This window comes from Chenopodium album, chromosome 16 (genome assembly GCF_948465745.1).
Source record: "Chenopodium album chromosome 16, dcCheAlbu1.1, whole genome shotgun sequence".
In the NCBI taxonomy this organism is placed as follows: Eukaryota; Viridiplantae; Streptophyta; class Magnoliopsida; order Caryophyllales; family Amaranthaceae; genus Chenopodium; species Chenopodium album.
The window spans coordinates 19,647,137-19,670,026 of record NC_137849.1 but is presented as its reverse complement, the minus strand read 5'-3'; the positions used below and the strand labels follow the sequence as shown (position 1 = coordinate 19,670,026).

Sequence of the window (22,890 nt, the reverse complement as noted above, 5' to 3'; positions counted from 1 at the left end):
TATTGTGGGAGGGAAGAATTGGTGCTTGTGATGAAGCACTCTCAAACTTTGCTTTGATCAAGGTCATCTCCTTCCCCAATTTTGAAATTTGTGAGGATAAATTGTTGATGGCATTGAGATGGTCGATTGAATACACCGTAGAACCGTTCTTGCTTGTCGACTCCCTCTCACCTTCTTGCCAAGCCATGTGATACCTTACCACATCTTCAATTAGGTTCACCACCTCATCCTCCGTTTTGTTCAAGATAAGGCCTCAGGCACCGGCATCTAAGCAAGATTTTCTTTGAGGGCTTAGACCTCCATAGAAGATTTGGATGATTTGATAGGTGGGAATCCCATGGTGTGGGCACTCTCTTTAGTATTCCTTATACCTATCCCATACCTCATAAAGACTTTAATTTGGCTTTTTCTTGAAGCTTTAAATGAGAGCTCTTGCTTCGGTCGTCTTCTTTTGTGGGTAGAACCGAAATAGAAACTCCTTAGTCACTTCATCCCATGTTCTTAAAGAATTTGGCTTCACCTCTTTATCCAACCACTCTAGAGCACGTCTAATAAGAGAAAAAGGGAAAAGTTTAAGTCGAATGAACTCTTGAGTAACCCCATTCACCTTGATGGTATTGCAATACTTCTCAAACTCCTAAAGATGGTTGAGGGGACTCTCATGCTTGGCTCCACTATATTGACGCCTCTCTATCAAAGTAATCATCGCCGGTCTTATCTCAAAGTCATTTGCCGGTGTCGTAGGAGGAGCAATTCCGTTTTCAAACCTATAAGCTCCCGAAATTCCCAACTCCTTCAATGCTACTCTCGGGTTAGCACCCATGCTTTCTCGTTTTTCTTCTTCTTCTTGATGGATTTCCTCTCTTGAGGGACTTGAGCTTGAGGAACGATTAGCAACCCTTATCCTTGTTATGGTCCTCTCAATTTCCGGATCAAATGACACTAAATTTCGATCTCGTGCCCTACGCATACAAATCTCAAAGGAAAATATCAATATCACGACTACAAATGTAGCCTAAAAGAAAGAAAATCTTTTTGTATTTTTCAAATAAACTGGAATAGACTCAATCAACAATAGCAAATCACCATGCCATTCCCCGGTAACGGCGCCATTTTTTACGCGAGGAAAACCTAGGTTTTTTAATTCTAAGTATCCCCGATCAAAACCAAATTTATAACCAAACCCAACCCTAAGTATAGGGGTAAGTCCAGGTCGAACCCAAGGGAATGCGTATAAGCTAAAGTCTCTAGTTAAGCTATTCCGAAATCTTAAGCAATAGGGTTTGTCTAAACTAGCAAATCAACACAATTAAAGCTAACAATAGAATTCAATATCAAAGTACTAGGGATTTAGGATCCACATGCATTCACGATAAACTTGCTAATTTGTCGAGAAATTGATCAATTAAGCAATGCGAGGGAAAACGGTATTTGCAATTAAAATCACTTAAAGAGTTATTTCCTAGGGTCAAGCTAGATGTCTCTACAAATGACTTCAAAGGAAAATCGCAAAAAAAAAAATCAATCGATAATAATAGCTTCCAAATCAATTTGTTGTATCATTGAAAACTAATATGCAATCTAGCTTGACAATCAAGGTTAACTACTCCTCATCAAATCAAACACATGCACAAATTCCATTAACCAATTTAATCACATCATCCAATCAATCAAAAACCCCCAAATTACCTATAGTTTATCATTCATACATGCTTCACCACCTCCCTAGCAAAGGAACTACTCATTACACATTGTAAAATTGAAAAGCATAACTAAACTAATCTTGAATTTCATCATCAACATTGTAATCCAAATATCAATCAATCAAATCAAACAAACTATAGAATTCAACAATCTATCAAGAATCAAACACTAAATTTGCATTAAAAAGGAAAGAATTCTTGCAAAACTTTGATCAATATGAAAGTGAATGAAGATCAAAATGTAGCAATCATCAATTACCAAGTTTCTCTCTCTAAAATCTAAGAACAAAGTTTTCCAAAATCTTGAGCTTCTCTCTCTAAAAATCCAATCTATTACAAATTCTAATTCTCTTCTAACTCCACTTCTCTCTAAAAAAATGAAAAAATTCTACATATAGTAAAACTAACAAAAGAGAAGTTAGTTAGACGTCCAAAAAGAGCCCCAATAGGCGCGCCCTCTCCTCTAAATGCGCAGCCGTAAAGAAGTGGGTACAAAACAGGGGGAGAGTAGCTGCGTGGTCGCTCCTTCCACCTGCGTGCATCGCACAGGCCCTGCGCGCCCGTGCCATTATCGTGCACGCCTGCGCTTGGGAGCAGGGGAGAGCTTCCTCGTGCGTCCGTTGATGCTTCCGTGCGCTCCACTTGATACATGTTGGGGGTGGCAGTTTCCAAAGGCCTCCACGATGGGTTCAACACCATTTTTTATGCCCACGCAGCATTAGAGCGCGGCCTTTAAGACTTGAAATTTGCACTCCTTAGCATTTGAGCTTTAAGGGGAGAGACTGGCTTGCATCTGGAGCTTTATAAACCCCGAGAAAAAGCCATTGAGCTCTTTGAACATCACTAATCTCCTAAAATCAAATAGAAGCAAACAAATAAAGGAGAAAAGGCAAAATAAACTAAGAAATGCAAGAAAATGGGAAAACAACTAAGGAAAACGCAAACTAGAGAAATAATAAGTAAAACTAAAGAAAAAGAGATAAAAGAGCTATAAAAGCAATCAAAATTCATCTTAAAAGAGGCTAAATGAGTGCCATAAATGACACTCATTAGACCCTCATTCATAATACATGAGATTACTAACTCTGTAGTGGTCCTAAACCATGACTGTATATTTAGGGATGATGGTACGAATTGTGTTATGAAGTCAATGTAGCCTGTATTGGCCTCTACTCAATTCTTATAGCGACATGTATTAATTGCAACCCAAAAGACTGTAGAGACCAAATTTTGTTCTTATTGTTGTGATTAATTATTATTATTATTATTATTATTATTATTATTATTATTATTATTATTTATAATATCATTAATATTATTCTTTATTATTTCTATCATTATAATTGTTATTTTGGCAACAATTATCATTATTTTGCTTCTTGTTTTTTTTAATTATGTGGTAAGTATATGCTAAAATATTTTTTATAACTTAATAACATTTTTTTTTAAAACGAAAAAAACGAGTAATAATAATGATTTTATTTCATAATTTCCAAAATACATGTTACAATTTGTACTTCTAAAATACTAAATTACAAAACTTTGAAGTACAATTAACACCACATGTATTTTTACCCTGCTACTCCGAAGTAATTTCTGGCTTCACTTGTGAATTAGCAAGTAAATTAATGCAGCCATTAGGAGGACCACTAACCCCACAATGTACATAAAGTACACCCGTATTAATGGTGGTTTTGTTTGGTTTTTTCGGGTAAGGAGAGAGATAGAAGAAGATAAGAAATAAGTGGTGAATTGAGATTTAGATAAGGGTAATCTTCTTTTTATAGTAAAAACTGGGTATTTTATATTGTATTTTTTTGTATACGTATAACAATCGTATACTATAAAGTACAATATTTTTGTCTCGCTAGGGGAATACATTATTTTTGTTATAAACAAGTTTTGTTTAACCCTTTAAAGTATAATAATTATATTGGTATGTTCACTTAGAGTATTAGAGTACTCTTTTAGTTTATTTAGTGATTTTTACGATTTGTGCAATACCCCATTATTTGGTCCACTTACCTATAAAAAGTCCACTAATCCAAAGACTCATGCCCAACAAAGGTAGGGAAATGACAAACATTCCTTTTCCTGCAATAAAGTTGTTGCACCTAAAAAAGTATTAAATGTCATAGTATTAAAGGGACCTCCTTTTATATGCACTTGTTTTACCGTAGACCAAAATAACATTGTCTTTTTGTCCTGCAGTTAATAGTTGATCCAATAAGTAAGTTCGGATCAAACACATCAATATTTATCTAAGGATAATTGAGTACTGTATGGACGAGAGTAAAAGAAAAATACTCGCGAAATGTATAAATATAACGTGTAGAAGAATAGTAATAAGTATATGGGAATAGTGAAATCAGCGCAAGAATCGGATCTTGCGTCTGATCAGTTATTGCGCCTGATCAGTTACATTTCATGTATTACTGACTTTCCCTCAGTCTTTGGTGGAAAGTATAGTAAGTTGGACTTTCTGACATTTTTTTTCGTTTGGTTTTGTTTTGCCCTTTTTTACTTTTTTCTTTTTTTCTTTTTTCTTTTCCAATTTTTCTTTTTTTTTTAGGAAAAATTGCTCCCATTAATCTGAACTTTGCCTCATCCGCCGAAATTAATCCCAACTTTCGTTTTCATCTATCACTCCCAACTTTAGGAGGTATTAATTTGCGTTGCACCCTACAAGTTAAGCAACCTGCTGTAACCTGTAAATAGCTGACGTGGCATCTCCAACGGTTCATTTTTTGATTTCATGTTACAAGGGTTGACTTTTCCCTCCTCTCTCTTAAACAAAGACCCTTGTCTCCTCTCTCTTCAAAACAAAGACCCCATTCTCCATTCTTACTCCCCTTTTCTTTGTAAAGATTCACGATTTTCACCATTTATGCGCAATGTCAACTGGATCTTCTTCTTCAAGGGATGGTGGGTGGATTTCTTCACGAGTGAAGTGCAGATGTGGGGCTTTTGCGGTGGTGCGAATGGCGAAAAGTGGTGATAACGCAGGGATGAAGTTCTTTGGGTGCCCTAATTGGCCTGTGAGTTGAATTTGTCATTCGTATACAATTATTGTGTGGATATATGAATTAGGGTTTGTAATTTCAATTGAATTGGGGGTATAACTTTTGCAGGTTAGTGATTGTGGGTTTTTCCAGTGGGTTAATGTATCGAATGGAGTTGATGCTGAATTGCGAATTAAGTTATTTGAAAAAGACACCACTCTTGCTGAGAAGGAGATGGAAGTTGATTTCATGAAAGAGAAATTGAAGGTTGTGGAGAAGAAATTGCACATGAAGACAAGGAGTTGAATGATACAAAAATGGAGCTCTCCCACACTAGAATTGAACTAATGAAGGCTACAAGGAATGAAAAAAATTTCTCACTTGCACTCTTTGTGTCTTGGATTTTCTTTGCAATGTTTCTAGTTTATTTGAAAGCTTGAACTTGATTTTGTAGTGGTGATGGTGGTTTAGGTGGCTTCATTTAGGGGTTATGTTAGTTGTTATTTATTAGCCACCTAACCAATCTAATGTATGATGTTCAAGTAATGAATAAAGAAACAATGTTGTGAATATCATTTGCAATTCATAATTCATAAGTACTTGGTTAGTGCAAAATATTACAATTCATAGTCATTGTTTCCAAAAGACACTACTAGTGTAAAATATTACAAGTGATAGTCATTGTTTGCAAAATACACTACACATAAACATTGTTTGCAAATTATAAGACAACACAACAATGTCACCCAAAAGATTGATTAAAATAGAGTTTTATAACTATGCCTAAGTGAGACATCCATCCACTATTGAGTAGGCTGATGCAGGGTTGAGGTCTGGCTTGACTGACTCATCTGGAACCAAGCCGTAGCTGATCTGTGCCCTAGCCTTGCAGCTTCTCCAGTTGCCCCTGACCTGGACCTTGTTGATCTCAGCTGCCTTGTTGTCTACAAACAGGGCAAACCATAATAAATCAGAAAATGGGCTTTAGTGTTAGGAAAAAAAAAAGTTACAATGTCATACACTTACTGAAGTTATTGCTGACCCATCAGGTGCAAACAAGACACCTACACCAACAGGTAGCTGGTTCCTACCTCTACCTCTGCCCCATCCCCTTGTTGCAGTAGCTCCCCTTGTAGCACCAGAACCCCTTGCAGCACCAGATCCACTTGCATCACCACTTCCCCTACCAGAGCTAGAGCTTGCCCTGCCACCTCTTGAACCCCTTCCCATGTGAATTATCCTGCCACCTCTACCTAGTTGAGTAGGTTGTACTGTCTTGAGTGGTGGGTAGTAGATGGTGCAGCCTGAGCAGTTGTTGTAGCTTCTGCAACTATAGTCTCTTTCTTTGGCCTCCCTCTAGGTTTCTTAGCAGGTGGGGGAGGGGGTTGCCTAGTGTCTTTCTCAGGACACTTCCTTTTATTATGTCCCTTTGTGTGGCATAGGGAGCAAGTCATTTCAACCCCATTTTTGGTGATGGTTCCTGCCTTTTTGGGATTTTCAAAAGGATCCTTGATCCTGATCTTTCTAGGTCTCCTAGGTCCAATTTTAATTGGAGGTGGGTCAATTGGCAAGGAGACCTTAGGCCAATGCCTTTCCCCTTCACATGGGGGAATAGATCCTACACCATACAAACACACCCTAAATAATAAATACAAGATTAAGATCAAAAGTAAATAGAAAATACAAGGAAAAGTTAGTGTTATACCTGCATATGCTTTGAGGTAGGTTGCCTTGTGGTAGCATTGATCATCATATTGCTCAGCTTCTTGTCTTATGTAATAAATAGAAGCCACTGCATGGCAACATGGGATACCAAGCATGTCCCATTTCCTGCAGGTGCAGCTCCTTGTTTCCAAGTTCACCACTAGCTGGTCCAAGTAATATGTCACATTGAATAAGGTCTCAGATGATGGCATGACCTCACATTCAGCTGCCTTTTGCTTTTCAATATCCAACTTTTCTTGAATTCTTGGACAAAGCATGGTTGTGGCTTTCATCACTGTCTGCCTCTTCACCACTAGCCTCTGCATCAAAGCTGTTCTGATGTCCTCTAGGCAGTACAGCAAATGCTTTGTTCTGGCTTGTATGATGTAGCCATTAAAAGTCTCAGCAATGTTACTTGTAATGGCATCTGTCTTGATGTCAAGTTTGAGGAAAGCCCTACAAAACAGCTTGGGGTTGTGGGCTTTGAAAGCATTCATGGCATCCACATTCACCTTTCCTAACTTCTCAAGGTTCCCCTCATAATCAGCCATGCTGTATGCTTTAACTATCCTCCAAAAAAGCAACTTTAGTTCATCTCCCCTATATGTCTTGTGCCGGTGTGCAAAGATATGTCTTGCACAGTGTCTGTGCTTTGCATTTGGCAACACAGTTGACACTCCATGCAAGATGCTCTGTACATGAACCCAAGTTAAACATGTTTACATGAATCTCAAACATATGCAAGTAAGCAAAATAGCATGAGAGTGAGATGATTCAAACCTGATGTTCATCTGAGATGATTGTCATGCCTTCCCCATCGTTCAGATCTAGAGTGCTCTGCATTTGCTTGAAGAACCACTCCCAAGAGTCATTGTTCTCACCTTCAACAATGGCCCAACAGACTGGGTACATCTGGTCATTGTTGTCTCTTCCCACAGCTGACAGAAGCTGACCCCCCAAAAAAGTCTTGAGGAAGCATGCATCTACTGCAAGCACCTTCCTACAACCCTCCTGCCACCCCACCTTCAACCCTTCAAAGCATATGAACAGCCTCTTAAAAATTGGAGGCTCTTTCTCACAATCTGTGACTAACTCCAACCTAGTACCAGGGCTGCTTCTATGCAATGCAGCCATGCAACTCCCAAGCTTGTTGTAATGGTCATGCATAGAACCATGCAACATTCTATGTGCCTGGTACTTGATCTTGTATGAAAAGTCCCTACTCACCAACATTTTGAAAGCCCTTCTAACATACTCTTGAATTTCCTTTGCAGGCCAATGAGGCCTTGTCTTGAAAACCTCAAGGAACTGCCCAGCTACCCAACTTGACTTCAGCTGCCTATTCCTCTGGCACCAATGTTCACCTTTCACAGTCTTAACAACTATACAAGCTCTCATACTGTCCCATGAAGCATACACATAAAATGGGCAACCATCAACACAGCAAACACCTAATCTTTGTTGCCTTCCACTATCACTGACTTTGAAATATACATCCCTACCGTGCAGAATCCCATATTTAGCTACTGCACTCCTAAACTCAGCTCTGTTAGCAAATCTCTGCCCTATTTCCCAATTAAAAGTCCCAAAATCTGTGTGTGCAAGTGACACTGATTTGCTGGCCTTTTTTTTCTTTCCTAGTTCCAAGTCCTCTTCACCACTGTCAGGTGGAGTATGCACCTCCTTATCACTCTGCTCATAGTCACTCTGGGGCCCAGAACCCTCACCAACCTCAGTTGTTGTCCCCTCACCAACTTCTACCCTTTGTTCTCCCTCCTTGTCTTTATTCAGCCACTCAACTGTCTCCTTTTGGATTCTCCTAGCATTGTCAATTAACTTAGCTATTGCATCTTTAACCCTTTGCCTAGCTAAACTGTACTCCTCATCCTCAGTCTCTGACTCATACTGCAGCTCTTCATCCTATATCTCCTCCCTCTCTTCTACCTCTAAGTCATCCAACCCTTGCACTTCTTCCCCTACTTCTGTTTCTAGATCATGACCCTGACCAGGATCTTCTTCTTCCCTTATCTTATCCTCTACACCATCACTTTCAACATCTGAGTACACTTCACGAAAAAAAAAGAAATAGGCCTTTTCCCTTTGTCTACAGCTGCCCCTTTCCCTTTGCTTGACTCTACCCCTTTCCCTTTGTCTGTAGCTGGCCCTTTCCCTTTGTCTATCTCTAATTCTGGTTCTGGTGGCTGGTAAAGTGGATCTTCTCTGTCACTCTCAGAACTAACAGTTGGGATCAGTTCATGTATTGGAATAGGGCTATCAGGTCTTGCATCTTCCCATTCATAATTGTTCACAAGCTCAGAGTTAATTTGTGAAGCTGAAAGAAAGGAAGAGGTTGTGGGATATGCTTTTGCCAAGTCTGAATTAGGGTTTATAACATATTTAACTTTGAGAGTACTTTGGTTGGGTGGAATTGCAACAAAAGGAGTGGGAGCATATTCTTTTTCATTTAATGAGCTGTTAAGGGTATTTTGGGAAGGTTCAGAAATAGTCAAGGGAGGCTAACTTTTGTTCCTTGGACTTGCTCTCACTGGTGGTCCCCTCTTTACAGGTAGTTTTTTGGTTCTCACAGTTTTGGGGTTTTTTTTGATGAGGTAGGCTGCTGTTCTTTTGGGAAGAGTATTGGGTCATTCTGACCATGCACAACATACACATCAACAGCCGTATTATTAAGTGAGACATCTATCATCTCCCTCATACTGTCATCATCATCAACTCTCCTCAACCCACCTTTCAAACTCAGTCCTGGAACTAAGTACATAAACCCCTGTACTCTATCCTTATACTTTCCACACCTCATAACCAACTCCAACAAATAATAAGCACACAATTGATCAGGGTTTACATTAAAGGTTCTACCTTTACCATTCATATAACACAATTCACCATTGTCAAGATGTTGAAACACTCCTCCATGCCACATTTTCAAGCTAAATTTATTTGGAGCCATACCTAATTTAACAGCAACTACATTACAATTAAAACTACACTAAATCATTTCCCAGTTTAATTAATTAGGGTTTGAGATAAAGATGCGTAATTTAAGCACAAATTCAGCAGAATTCAAGCGAAATATTAGGGTTCAAAAACTTACCTAAAATGGAAGTTCGTCACTTTCCCAAGAACGTGTGGTGCTTCTCCTTCTCAGAAATCGAAGATCGTGACGTTTTGCCCAAGTACAATTGTGGTTGAGAAACTTCAATAATGGCGTCAATTTGAGGTTTTTTTCGATGCTCTGTTGTAGTAAATGAAGAAGTAAATGAAAGGGAGGTAACCCCCTAAAAGGTAACCTTCTAATCCAGTTTCAGGTAAAATGGGTGCAACGAAAATTAATACCCCCTAAAGTTGGGAGTGATAGATAATAAACGAAAGTTGGGATTAATTTCGGCGGATGAGGCGAAGTTCAGATTAATTGGAGCAATTTTTCCTTTTTTTTATTTATTTTTTATGTCTTGCTTATTTCGGTCTATCTTTTGTATCCTTTCGTCAATTTTGATGAATAATCATCAATAGTGAAATAATGCTACTTTCTTTTATCTCCCGCGACTAATTTTGGATCCGATAAATTTCAATTTGAACAATTGTATTTATAATATCTAACAAATCCAACACGTAAATTTAATTTATGAAAGGCAACTCTGCCATACTTTCACTAAATTAATTGAAATCTTCTATAATACAAGAGGAGGAGCTAATAATAAGGATTCTTGTCTTCCATGGTATGCATTTGTATGGCTATAGGTAAGTTCACGTAACTTTTCTATTATGTATTTCACTATTTAGCTATTTTCACTTAGTTGGTTTCATAATTGTCAATAGTGCAGAAACCGTTAGCATTATTACTTATAGTGGCTTGGACCATAAAATTACCTCCACTTTATTATCACCTAAAAAGCGTGCAGCAAGAATATAGGATCTTGTTTCTTATTTCAATTTTTTTTTTCTTTTTTTTTTTTTTGCCTTTTTAACTACTAAAAATACATTTCTAGTTACGTTGGTTCATTTTTTTTTTTTTTGTATGTATAGTTGTCAATAGTGAAGTAATATGACCCTGATAAATAAATTTGTGTTTTAATAAGGTAAGATAGTTTAAAAGTTTATACTTTTTAAGGTTGTCCAGTTAAGGGAATGATTTTTACTCTTAACCAATGGTAGATCTTCTGCAGGGGCCGAAAATTTCAATTTAATAAGCCCAAAAACTAGGAAAAAGTCACAAGAAGTAAAAAGAACTCTAACGAAGCTTAAGTTACTAAGCTACCCACGTGGCCACATTACACATTTACACGCTTATTGCTTTTGCAATTTGGATGAACCTTCGGACATGTTTCCCCAAATGTCATTTAAATTTTTCTTTATTTATTTTCTTAGACAAGTATCATTTTTACTTTCTAGGTTTTATTTTTCTTTTTCTTTAGTTTAATAAGAGAACACATTAGTTTGTACTCCGTATTATACAGTGCATAGCTCTATTCCATACTATAGTAGTGTTATCTTTTTTAAGTATAAAGATGGGTTAATAATTTCATTGAACTTTTTTTTTTACGGAATAAGTAGTATCTTATTTTTTTTTTCCCTTCTGTTACAAGATCGATTGATATATTAGTTTTAACGTAAGTTGTTTATTAAGAACTAAATTTTTTTATATGACTTTTTGAATACTAAAAATCAACTTACACTATATACACAAAATTGATAAAAAATCCAATATTATAGTATATATATTAAAAACTTTTAATATATTGGCCCCTAGAAGAATTATCTTCAATATATGTCACTGCTCTAAACCATGTGTTGTATGGTTTCACATAGTTTTTTTTTTTTTTTAACTTTGACCATGTCAATTTCATGACTTTATATAATTTACCTTACTTCATACTTTTTTTAGTAAGGGTCATTAATGCTCGTGCGTATAAGATTTTGTCGTATGGTTAGATGTTCTTTGGTAAATTTATGTACTATCTAATAAGGGAAAAGGTTAATTTTTGTTTTTATATATAAACTCCGAAAATATTTTGTCTGACCCTACAAGTATTGTAACCTTATGTCTTTGAGTAACTTTTAGAACTGACATCTTAGGGAGTTATTTATTTTATAAGTGTTGTTTTAGTACCTTGGTGAGTATAATAATCACTTAGTAGGTTTAGGTACTCTGTCATACGTATACCATGTGAGTATTTTTGAGTTTTGACGTGTATACATTTTTCTTTTTCTAATGCCATGACATTTTAGAACCTTTTTTTTTTATATCATTATTAGAGTATGATTTAGTTACGGTTTTCTTTATTTTATGTGTTGTAAAACTGATTAATTAGTTTGTTACATAAAAAAATAAAAGAATTTAATATCAAGATCTTCATTATTACCAAAATCTTGATATTTACCATTTAATCTTGAGTTACCTTTTGTTTATTTTATTTTATTTACAAATTAATCCCTTTATTTTCCTATAAATACCTCTCTAATTTTCTCATTTTAAGACACCAAAAAAAAAAATCCTACTAATTCTCTCTAAAATTTCTCTCTAAAAAATTCTCCTCTAATCTTTTGTTTTAGTTAAAATCTCTCTAATTTAGCTTTATTTTTAAGTTATTAGCTTATAAAAATCATCATCTAGTTAAGTTGTTATTTATTCTTTTATTAAGTATTGTTATTATCTCTAATTTCTATAAAAAAAACATAGAAAAAATATTTTAAGTACAAATATTATTGTTATTTATTATTTTTGTTAAAAAAATATAGTTTAATTGCTTAAGTGTTCCTAGTCTATATTAAAACCAAAAAAAAAAGGTTTATTTCTCAAGATCTAGTTTTATTAATTCAAGTTTATTTTCTTTAATCAAAAATCCAAAAAAAAAAAAAAAGGTTCATTAGTTTTATTTTCACTAGCTTCTCTTCATATCTCAAAATTCTAAAAAATATCACTTAGCCTCTCTTATATCATTTTAATTAAGGAAGACCCATCTTTAAATCCTTCGTAAGTAAAAGGGAGTCATCTAAAAAATAGCTACATCTAGCTCCAGATATTATTTTCTACTTTTCTCAATTTCCTTAATTATTATTATTATGCTAACTAATGTGTTTATTTTCATGTGATGTTACCAACAGGAGTAATGAAGATATTAGGTGCTAAATTAGCCCTAAATCTTTCATTAATCCATATTAGAAAGCCAAGCCTACTGGTGAGGTGATAGGTTATAAAAAAAGGGGGGTTAATTGCATTTTGCATTTCATTTTTTTTTATGCATTTAAAATATAAAGTGTTAATGCATTCATGTGTATGTCTAAGATATATATTAAGAATAATTTTCTTTTTAAGTGAGTCAAAAGACCTAAGGAAGTAAGAGCTCATGTAAATGATGTTTAAGGATAAAGTGTAACTTATCACGTCCTAAAGATGGTCTATGTAACAGCCCTTACGCCCAGAAAGAGTTCCATTTCTTTATCTCAAGTGATATAATTTTTCAAGATCTTTTCAACCATATCTCACAATAATTTTTTCGATTTTCATGTGATTTTTAATGATTTTTTTTGTTCAAGATATCTAAAACGAGAAAAAGGCACGTTTTTCTTAATTACCTTCTTTTTAAAAAAATTGAATTAATTTTTTTTTAAGAAACTAATGGTATGAAACCTATATTACACTATAGCATGTAATTTTAACTTATGGAACTTTAATTATTTTTTTTTTATTATTAGGATGTTTTAATTTAATCTAAAGATGACTTTCGAAATAAAAAATGTTTAAGGAACTTTAATCTAGAGATGACTTTAGAAATAAGAGTTTTAATAAACTTTAATTTTTGTTCTTAAATGATTGTTTTTGAGGAAACTTAACCTTATATTAAGATGAGATCTGAAATAAGTGATATTTTAAGAAACTTTAACTTTATTTTAAGACGATTTTAGAAACGAAAACTTTTATGATTTTATGAACTTTTTTTTTATCTCAAACCCTTTTCATAACACAAGAATGAATCATAACTTTGCATACTTGTTTATAATAATTAATGATAGTTAATATAAGGTTATGACCTCATTTCCAAACATGAGGTTAATATTAATTATTTAGTTGTATAAGGTTGTAACAATTGTCCATCTCCATAAAAATATGCCCGGATCCCATTATAATTACCCGATGGATTAATTGACAATTGGATATGATTAAATATTTTATTGTTTCCTTTTATTTGGAAGTAAGGCCTTGACAGGTGTCATGTTTTATTTGGCCAATTCCATTAAGCCTAAACACATAACTCTTAAAACCTTACAAAAACTACCCTTGAGTGATTCTAAACCCAAAGTGAGATTACATAATGAACCCTTATAGTTTCACTCCAAAAAATACCTTGACCCACTAAAAGTCGTCAATTGGGACGCATTTGTTGAATTGTCTTATTCAAAAGACATTTTTGGTAATCACTAATCGGGGTGATTTTCCTCAACCAAGGTGGTTCATTTTACTTTTATGAGTGAATCCATCAAAGATCATTAAAATCCCACTTATAAAAATGACGTTTATGTCAACTACCCAAATTAAAAACCCAAATGGAATTGGTTATTTAAAATACGGCATCTGTCCGAACTACGAAGGTTTTGATCCGTGAGTGAATTCAAAATCCCACTATGATTGGTACGTAGTGCAACTTTGGCGCTCAAACCTACCTTATATTAATTATTATATCATTTTATGTGACTAACATGCCTTAAAAATTGACTTTAAACAACACATTAGTAAGAGCCCGTTCTTTAGATCGAAAGAGAAGACGAGTTCCAGATGTTCGATTCTCATAACCTAAATCCCGAACCCGAGACTATACCTTAAAATTTTCTTTTCATGAAGTTAGCAGTTAATTTTAGTACCACTTCTTAAAATAGGATGTTTTACAATCCGTCCTTATTCGGGTAAAAATAAGGTGGCAACTCTAAATTTTTAATTAAAAGTCTTATCAGACATTTAAGTGGAACCTCTATAGACTAATTTATCCACTAAAAATCGAGTACCACAAAGACATAAAATTAGTATTCAATTCGCTCTATAAAAATTAATCTAAGTCGGTTGAATATTTCATGCACACATAAGTCTAATTATTGTGAATTTGTGATCACTTCAATTAAACAACAAGATTACTGAGAACCTAAACCAATTGTCCAAATTAGCTTATTAATAAGTGTGGTTTTCAATTACATATGCAATATTGGTGATCAACCTAAATAGAATAAATCAAATAAGCATGCATAAAAATATTGGAAGCAACTCAATAATAATAATCAAAGGAGGGAATTAACAACATCCTAAACATGATGCTAAATAATTATTAATATAATCCTAGGCATGATACCAACATGATTAATATAATGCCTAAACATGATACTAAAAAATTAAAAATCAAACCCTAAATATTATTCAAGTAACCAAAGAAATAAAACTAATTGAAGTAAATAGATCCAAAATAATTAAATACTCACTACGATTGTGCAACTTTGAATACTTCATTATGAATAAATCATAAGTAACTTCGGTAAAATAAAATTAAGAGAACTAAATTAAAGAGTTAGAAAAATTTATGTCACCCTTGGGATTTTACCTTCACACCTTGGTAAAAATGATAGAACGTTAGGATCTTGTTTTGGACTTTGAATTACTTGAATAGGATTAGAAAAACAAGCTAAGAACAATAGAAATTTTACGTAGTTGAACCTTTACGTCTAAGCCTTTAGGGTCGTATGGAATTGAAAAATAAATTATTGTCGGGAGATTGTATTTGCCTCCAAAAAATCAGAATATAAGGTAATATTTATAGGCAAAATTCAGGTACGTAGCTCCGAATGATGTGCATATGACTAGCTCACGTAGGTTGCGTGGGATAGAGTACTGCCATATCCTCTGCTTGTAGTGATTGACATGCTCTAACGAGCAGGTACTACCATCGTAGAGCGTCGTAGGTGGCAAAATGTTGAGCCTCTTGGGGATGTCAGCCATGCAATGTTCTCCCAAAACGATGAAGCGTCAAATTCGTCGGGGTCCTCCATCATGGTTGGCACTAGAGCTACGAGAAACCTCTTCAAAAGCCCCCTTAGCTTCATGTTCTTGGCTTCAATCATGTTCCCTTCCGTTCGTTGGGTCAGTGTCTCTAGTGTCTTCGTCTTTAGGCCTCCCCTTCGTTCATTTCCTAATCTTCTTCCTTAAGACCCAGACTCCTCTCCTGAAGAATCTAAAGTCATCATGCTGGAGATGTCATTGTTGTTCTTGCTTTGCTTGGACGTCTTGTTGTGGATGGTCTTAAGCTCTTTTCTCAAGGATCCCACGACCTTCTGGCTTTTGCTGACAATCCGTATGTTTTCTGCCCTTTGCTATATGAGCTCTTCTTGAATCTTTCGGATTTATTCCCTTATTTGCTGGAGATTCATGTCTATGGATGAAACCATGGTGGTGTTTGAAGGTGTTTATGTTTTTGGTATAAGATCTAGTCGCCGACCCCACGATGGGCGCCAAATAGTTTATGCAAAAAATTGCCTAAGGATGATGTAAGGTTGGGACGTTGACGGCTAGACTATGATTGAATGATTAATGCTTGAAAGCTAAATGAAAATACAACAAACAATATTTTGATTAAAAAAAAAAAACTATTGAAAGTGGGAAAAACCTTGAGTGGGAGTATTTCCAGTGATTTCACTATGTGGAGAATATAAAATTCGAGTACAAGAGTATAATTTTGAATGTTATTGCTTAGAATAATTGAGAGTATGAATTAGTGTGTGGTTATGAGAATAAATAACCCTTATTTATAAGCTAGCATATTATAAACCCTAACGAATCTTTCCCTTAGATTTAGCCATCGGGGAATTGTGACTGGAAACACCGTGTGCCGGGGTTACTGAAGTTACACGTTCAGGGGTTACTCGAGTTGACCGAGTAACCCCTTAAGTAACTCCTGGCTGATTAACCCCTTGAGTAACCCCTGACCGAATAACCCTTGACCAAACCCTTCAAGTAACCCTTGAACGAACCCCTCAAGTAACCCCTGACCGAGTAACTCAAGTATCCCCTGACCGAATAACTCGAGTAATCCCCGACCGAGTGACTCGAGTAACCCCGGCCACATATAAAAATTTGTGTTAGCCGTCATACTTGACATTAATCCTTCCCTTGAAGAGCGGAATTCGGTTGCTGACTTAGTCTCTTTAGAAACTTCGTTTACCATTGATCTACTTTGGCCGTTAATCAAGGGATTATCCATTCCTAGAAAATAGGCTTGGTGGACTCACTTGAACTGGCTCATTCCTTTATTGTAGCGACGTCAATTGAAACCACTGACATCCACAGACAACGTCTTTTGCCAACGCTTCATGCTGACGCAGCAGAGTGATGCGTCGGGAAAAATCTACCATAATAGTACCTAATGTACAACAATTGCCAAAGTTGAATACCAAGTTTTATGCTTTAGGTTGTATCATGTTCACCTGATTTTGACTTATCTGAAATTATCTGATCTGATCTTAACTTATTTTAATTGTAATTTAAATATAAGCAATCCTTATCAGAACTTATTTTTTCTGAACTAAACTTATTAAACCTAAAATAAGTGAAAATAAAGTGAACAGAACGACCCTTAATCAATTTTTTTTTTCCTTTTTCTTTAACCTATTTCACAAACAATTGGAGAACGAAGGGAAGTGACCACTTTTTCCCTCAATCGAGAGTACTTTTTCCCTTTAGCTCTTTAAAATTACTTTCTTCCATCCAGTAATCAACTCCTACTTTTAATTTCCTTGCACAAAAAGAAACCCAAACCAAACCCCCATTTCATTCCTTACTTCCTTCAAAACCTCCCTCCAACTCTCAAGTCTCAAACCTTCAACACTCCACAATTCCCTCACTCTCTAACTTTCTCTCTCCTAAAGATGTTCAGAAACCAGTACGACACCGACGTAACAACATGGAGTCCAGCAGGTCGGCTATTCCAGGTAGAATACGCCATGGAAGCAGTGAAGCAAGGTTCTGCTTCGATTGGTCTCCGATCTAAGACCCATGTTGTTCTTGCTTGTGTTAACAAAGCTCAATCCGAACTCTCTTCTCATCAACGTAAGATCTTTAAGGTTGATGACCATATTGGTGTCGCCATTGCTGGTCTTACTGCTGATGGTCGTGTTCTTTCCAGATATATGAGATCCGAATCTATTAATTATAAGTTTACCTATGAATCTTCTCTTCCTGTTGGTCGCCTTGTTGTTCAACTCGCTGATAAGGCTCAGGTTTGCTCAAATTTTTTCTAGGTTTTCATTTCGATTCGATTAATTAAATTGATTGATTTATTGATGAATGTTTTTGTGATTCTGGGTATTTGAAATTGTGAAATGGGTTTGTGGGTATTCAGGATTTTTTTAGGGTTTTGATTTCGGAATTGTATTTATTGGGATTTCCGAATATGTGTTAATTTGCAATCTGGGTTTAATCAGTGATATTCATTACAACAATTTGTGTAATTAATAGGGTTGGAAACCCATTTCAACAATTTGTTGATGAGAGGAAAGAGGGTTGGAATTGTTACATTGTTCTTGGATAAGTGGCTCATGCAAAGATGAATGTTTGAGCATGAGGTTTCGTGAAATCGACTTAGTGATAGTGTAGTTTAGGATTTGTTTGATTTTTAGTGGCCGGCTTTTAGGATGATGCCTTTCTCCAGCGCAATGACTAAACTATCCACTCTTAGAGTTTGTTTGGTTTGATAATTTCAGGGGTAAGAAATAGATTTGATTGTTCGTTTCCCCTCCCTCTTAATGTTGCTGCCTTATCTCTCGCGGTATCAAATTTATGTGGGGATGGGTGGGTCTAACATAATCAGCTGTTTTCATCTCACCTACTCCTTACACCACTGCCACACCGTGGCAATCAACTCACCGCCGCTACTTTCTGAGGTCTGAATTACCTATGGTCTCTTATTGTTATATACAGCCCAAAACACTAGGCAAAAGAGTAACATTAGGAAGAGAGAGTTACTCTTAGGACTATCAGAATTTGCCATATAATTTGTATCAGACTATTATCAACAAGTATGCCTTTCAATTCTTTCACCCCTTGTGTAGATCTTCACGTTTTTTTATTACTTATAATACATTTAAATCCATAGTTAAAGAATAGGTTTATACGCATATAGTAGAAAAGATGATTAGCTCCATTAGAATTAATCTGGTAATATATGAAATGTAATCTCATAGATGTTACTCTGGAGGATTGATCTATCATCTATGGAAGCCAAGTTCTTAGTCATAAAATCTAGTTAATAATCTAGCTAGGAAGATGTCAGAATGTCACTGATACTGTCTTAAATATTACTGATAACCTTTTTTTCTTTGCTAACAGTAGTTCACCACATATGTATGCAGGGCATGTGATGTAATTGTGAGGATTTAGGTAAAAGCTACTCTGTTTTTGTGCATCATCTGACTAATATGTAATGAAATATGACCTATTAGCTGTCTATACACATTATGAATAATTATATATTGAAATTTCAAAAGGGATTTTAATTTAAGTGAAGTGTCATATGGTGTTGGAGGCCTTGAAGCCTGTACTGCATCTGAAGCTTACTGGATTGACAATTTACTAGGAGCGTGCTTTTGTGTTCCACCTGCTACCATCTGGATGTTGCACCATGTTATGTTGTTTCCATTGCTTTTGTCACTACCCTTTATTATGCTTTCAGATTGCTGATGAACATATGCTGAGGCTCTTTGGGCAATTATAGTCTACGTGACAATTGTTTGTGAAGATCTCTTAACTTTTATCTTTTCTTTAGACTTGATTAAGATCTAACATGGACATCAAGAGATATATTTTTTTCTCATATAATGTGTTTGATCGGCATTTATGGAGGGAAGAGAAGAAAGTTGGGGTTGGGGGGGGGGGGGGGGGGAGAGGGAGGGATGGGGTGTACTGTTTTTCTTCCAAGCCTTTTCAATAGTGTAAGGATTTGATTACTTAAAAAGGAGAATTAGGAGAATTGTGTGTTTTTTTATTCCTTCTCCTTGCTTTCCTTCTTTTACCTTTCAATTTTTTCATCCCAACACACTTTCCATACCTACAAAAGAGAAACTGGATCCCTCATATGTCATCCTTTCCTTGTTTTCCCTTTCAATTTTCTCATCCCAACTCACTTATAGTCCATCTCTGTGATGGGCTCAAACACTGTAACTAGCTCTTTTTTAAATTTTTTTTTTTTTTAAATAATATTGAATTGTGTGTAAAACTCAATAGTAAAGGTACCTTTTGAAGTGCCAAGTCCTTTCCATTGCAGAAAAAAAACGCTAGGTGGTCCAACTTATCTATGTCGTTAAATTTCTCATATTCCCTTCTAGTTTATCATGATGCATGACTTTCTGCATTTTAAACAGCACCCTTTCTTTATTTATTGTTACCCATCAGTACCATGGCAAGAAAGTGGTTTGGGAGTTATGGTTCATGAATTTTGTTGCTTTGCACCAATTGTATGGAGTTCATGCTTGATAATTTCTGCTGTTTGGTAGTTACCTAAGTAGAATATGAGACCTTTTTGCTTGCATAGAACCTTCAGCCTTACCTAGTTTTCTTATTAACTCTCTGTTTGTGATTGGAATAACTAATTTATATTGCTTATATAGTTGTTTTTTAAAAGCCAAATAAGTATGCTGTCGTTGTCCTTGAATTGCAGTTGCATGGGGCTCGGTGCTGCAGTAGTATTTGCAACTTGCAAATTAGACAAACTCTTCTTAGTTTCCCTAGGTTTTTCTTGGGGCTTCCTGAGTTTATGAGGGATTATCTGAGGAGGGTTGATGAGTTGGGGTTGGGAAGGACTTCAAAAACGTACTTCCATGGTGTTTGGGCTGTGAGTTCTATGACTCTAGAAATACGGGGGTCCAAATTGAAGCTATTTAAAACCTGGTTTCAGTGAAGGCAATATTCTGTCCATGTTTCGAAGGACGCCTCAGGTTCTTACTGTATTGGTGAGGAAGATATTGGAGGTCTCCTAGTTTTTGCTTAGCTTAGGGAATGTTGACGTATCATAGAGTAAAGCACCAAGTTGGGTATCAAACTTTAGCATTTGTTGCAGATTGAGTACCCAACTATGAGTTGTTGCAGTTTAGGTATTAAACTTTGTACTGATCATTCTTGACCTGTTGTAGCTGGTTAAACAAGCATTTAAGACGGAAAAAGGGATAAACTTAAATAACTTGAAGTCTGAATTCAAGTACATTTAATTGTCAGACTTTTTTGTAATAGCCACGAAACATTCTGAAGTTTCCATAGGCTTTTATCAAGCAGCTGAAGAATTTTTGTTCGACCTTGTAAATCCTACAAGTGCCCATTATTGTCCTCTAGCTAGTTGTTAAAACTATTAAGGCCACTTATATTGGAACAATTACTACTAAATTTATCCCCAACTTTTGCAACTTGCTTAAAATTCCCAATTGAAAGGGTAGGTGTTGAGGATTTATCTAGTTTATTAGATTAGACCAAACACTATCCCTATTAGACTATTAGCATCAGACAATTCTCTATGGAGCAAAATGATAGTCCAATTTCCACCTTTTTAATCATAAGTTTGAAGCTTAACAACCGGTTATATGATTCCCTATTCTATATTGAATAAAAAGTAATGTTTAATTGCCTTGCACTATTCATGTACTTGTGGTATTGTAGTCAGACTTGGGAGTTGGATATTGTACTTCATACTATGCATTTGCATTCAAGCCCATTAGATTGATATGGTAGAATAATGTGCTACTAGTATTGCACAAAGATGTAGGTTCAAGTCCAACATAGGCTGAAACGATTATACTAAGTTGCTAAGTTTGTCACTAATTATAGGGAAGGGAAGACAGTGGCCATCTAGGAAAGAAAAATGAATACAGGTGACAAAATTCCTCCCAACTGTTGTAGAATGATCCCCTCGTACATCACTTGCATCTGCGGCAGTTGACAACTGTTGTTAATGGCTATTTCTAACCATATTGTTAATTGACATTTTTGTAGTAGTAAACTAGTAATAGGGACTGGCGCAGGGGAAGATAAAACAAATTTGTTACATGTATCAAGTACAAATACTGCCTAATTAGCATACTTAGCAGTAAGTACATCATGGACATCCTAAAATCACTATATAGTAGCAGCCAAGCCAGCTAATTTTGGTCAGAATTGAAATGTAACATTGTCAGATTGATTGGTAAAAAAACAAGGCTACTATTCTAATATGGTATTGAAAAAATTACTGACAACCATTCTAACAGCAAGAGTTAAGCAGGCTTTTTCCTTGTTGAAGTATCCTGTTGCTTCATTGCAGAGGAAGCTGATAAATTAGCCTTTTTTTCTTTTTTTTTTTAATAAACTGTAGTAACCTACCTTTTTTGTACTTTTTGTGATTGTTGGTTGTATCATAATTGTGCAAAGATACACTGATTAAATCCAATTTCTTTTTGACAGGTCTGCACACAACGTTCATGGAAGCGGCCTTACGGTGTTGGTCTGTTGGTTGGTGGTTTGGATGAATCTGGAGCCCATCTCTACTACAACTGTCCCAGTGGAAATTACTTTGAGTATCAGGCTTTTGCTATTGGGTCGCGCTCACAGGCTGCAAAAACGTACTTGGAACGCAAATTTGAAACGTTTGATAGTGCTTCACGAGAAGAGCTGATCAAACATGCACTCTTTGCAATAAAAGAAACTTTACAGGGTGATAAGCTCACAAGCTCCATATGCACAGTTGCTGTGGTGGGAGTCGACGAGCCATTCCAAGTGTTAGATCAGCAGATGGTCCAAGATTTGATTAACTCATTTCAGACAGCTGAGGAAGAAGGCCCTGCAACTGAAGAAGCAGCTGCTGTTCCAGAGGAGGGGGCTGCTGCAGCTGCCGACCAGGGTGCATCTGATCTCGGTGCTGCTCCCATGGAAGAATGAGATTGCGTCTATCTCTAGGATTTTAATGAGCCTTTTTGGCGATGGACTGATAAGAGAACCAGTAGGATGTTAAATGTGATGAGTATTAATCAACTATTTTCTATCTTTGCTAGATATTCTTTTTTTATGCACCTTTTAGCTTCATTTCATCAATGCCAATGTCTCAAGTGGTGACCCCTATTCTTGAACTTGGAAGTATGATGTGTCTTGGAATGTCATTATGTCAATGGTTGAAATTTGGAGGATTGCCACATTTGTTAACTGGTTTTTATTAGTCCGTAATTTGGCTCAGTAGGTACATAGGTTGTTTTAAGGATTGTTGGACTTACCATGAAGTCACTTTGGAATTTTGATTGATTCATGTCCTAAATTATATGGGCAATCTTTACGCGCCACATAGGAAATCACCATATTTTAAGCTAATGAAGAAAAGAATATTGTAATTTCGTTTAGAATAAAGTACATGAACGCTCTTGTGAAGCACGTTTTTATTTTTATTTTTATTCTATAATTATTACGGAGTATTTAAATTTCA

The 22,890-nt window shown here is 35.7% G+C and overlaps 1 protein-coding gene across 1 annotated transcript; it reads left to right on the top strand.

Moving 5' to 3' along the window:
* Positions 1-17,176: 17,176 nt before the first annotated feature.
* On the top strand, positions 17,177-22,593 carry LOC145586291 (proteasome subunit alpha type-1-B-like). Its single transcript, XM_081643076.1, has 2 exons — positions 17,177-17,677; positions 21,882-22,593. The coding sequence occupies exons 1-2, from the start codon at positions 17,327-17,329 to the stop codon at positions 22,353-22,355; spliced, it is 825 nt and encodes a 274-aa protein (XP_081499202.1). The 5' UTR covers positions 17,177-17,326; the 3' UTR covers positions 22,356-22,593.
* Positions 22,594-22,890: the final 297 nt, after the last annotated feature.

Bases quoted from the DNA above. Each gene is read 5' to 3' on its own strand.
- LOC145586291 (XM_081643076.1), top strand. From the start codon at position 17,327: ATGTTCAGAAACCAGTACGACACCGACGTAACAACATGGAGTCCAGCA. The intron at 17,678-21,881 runs GTTTGCTCAAAT...TCTTTTTGACAG, and splicing joins AACTCGCTGATAAGGCTCAG to GTCTGCACACAACGTTCATG.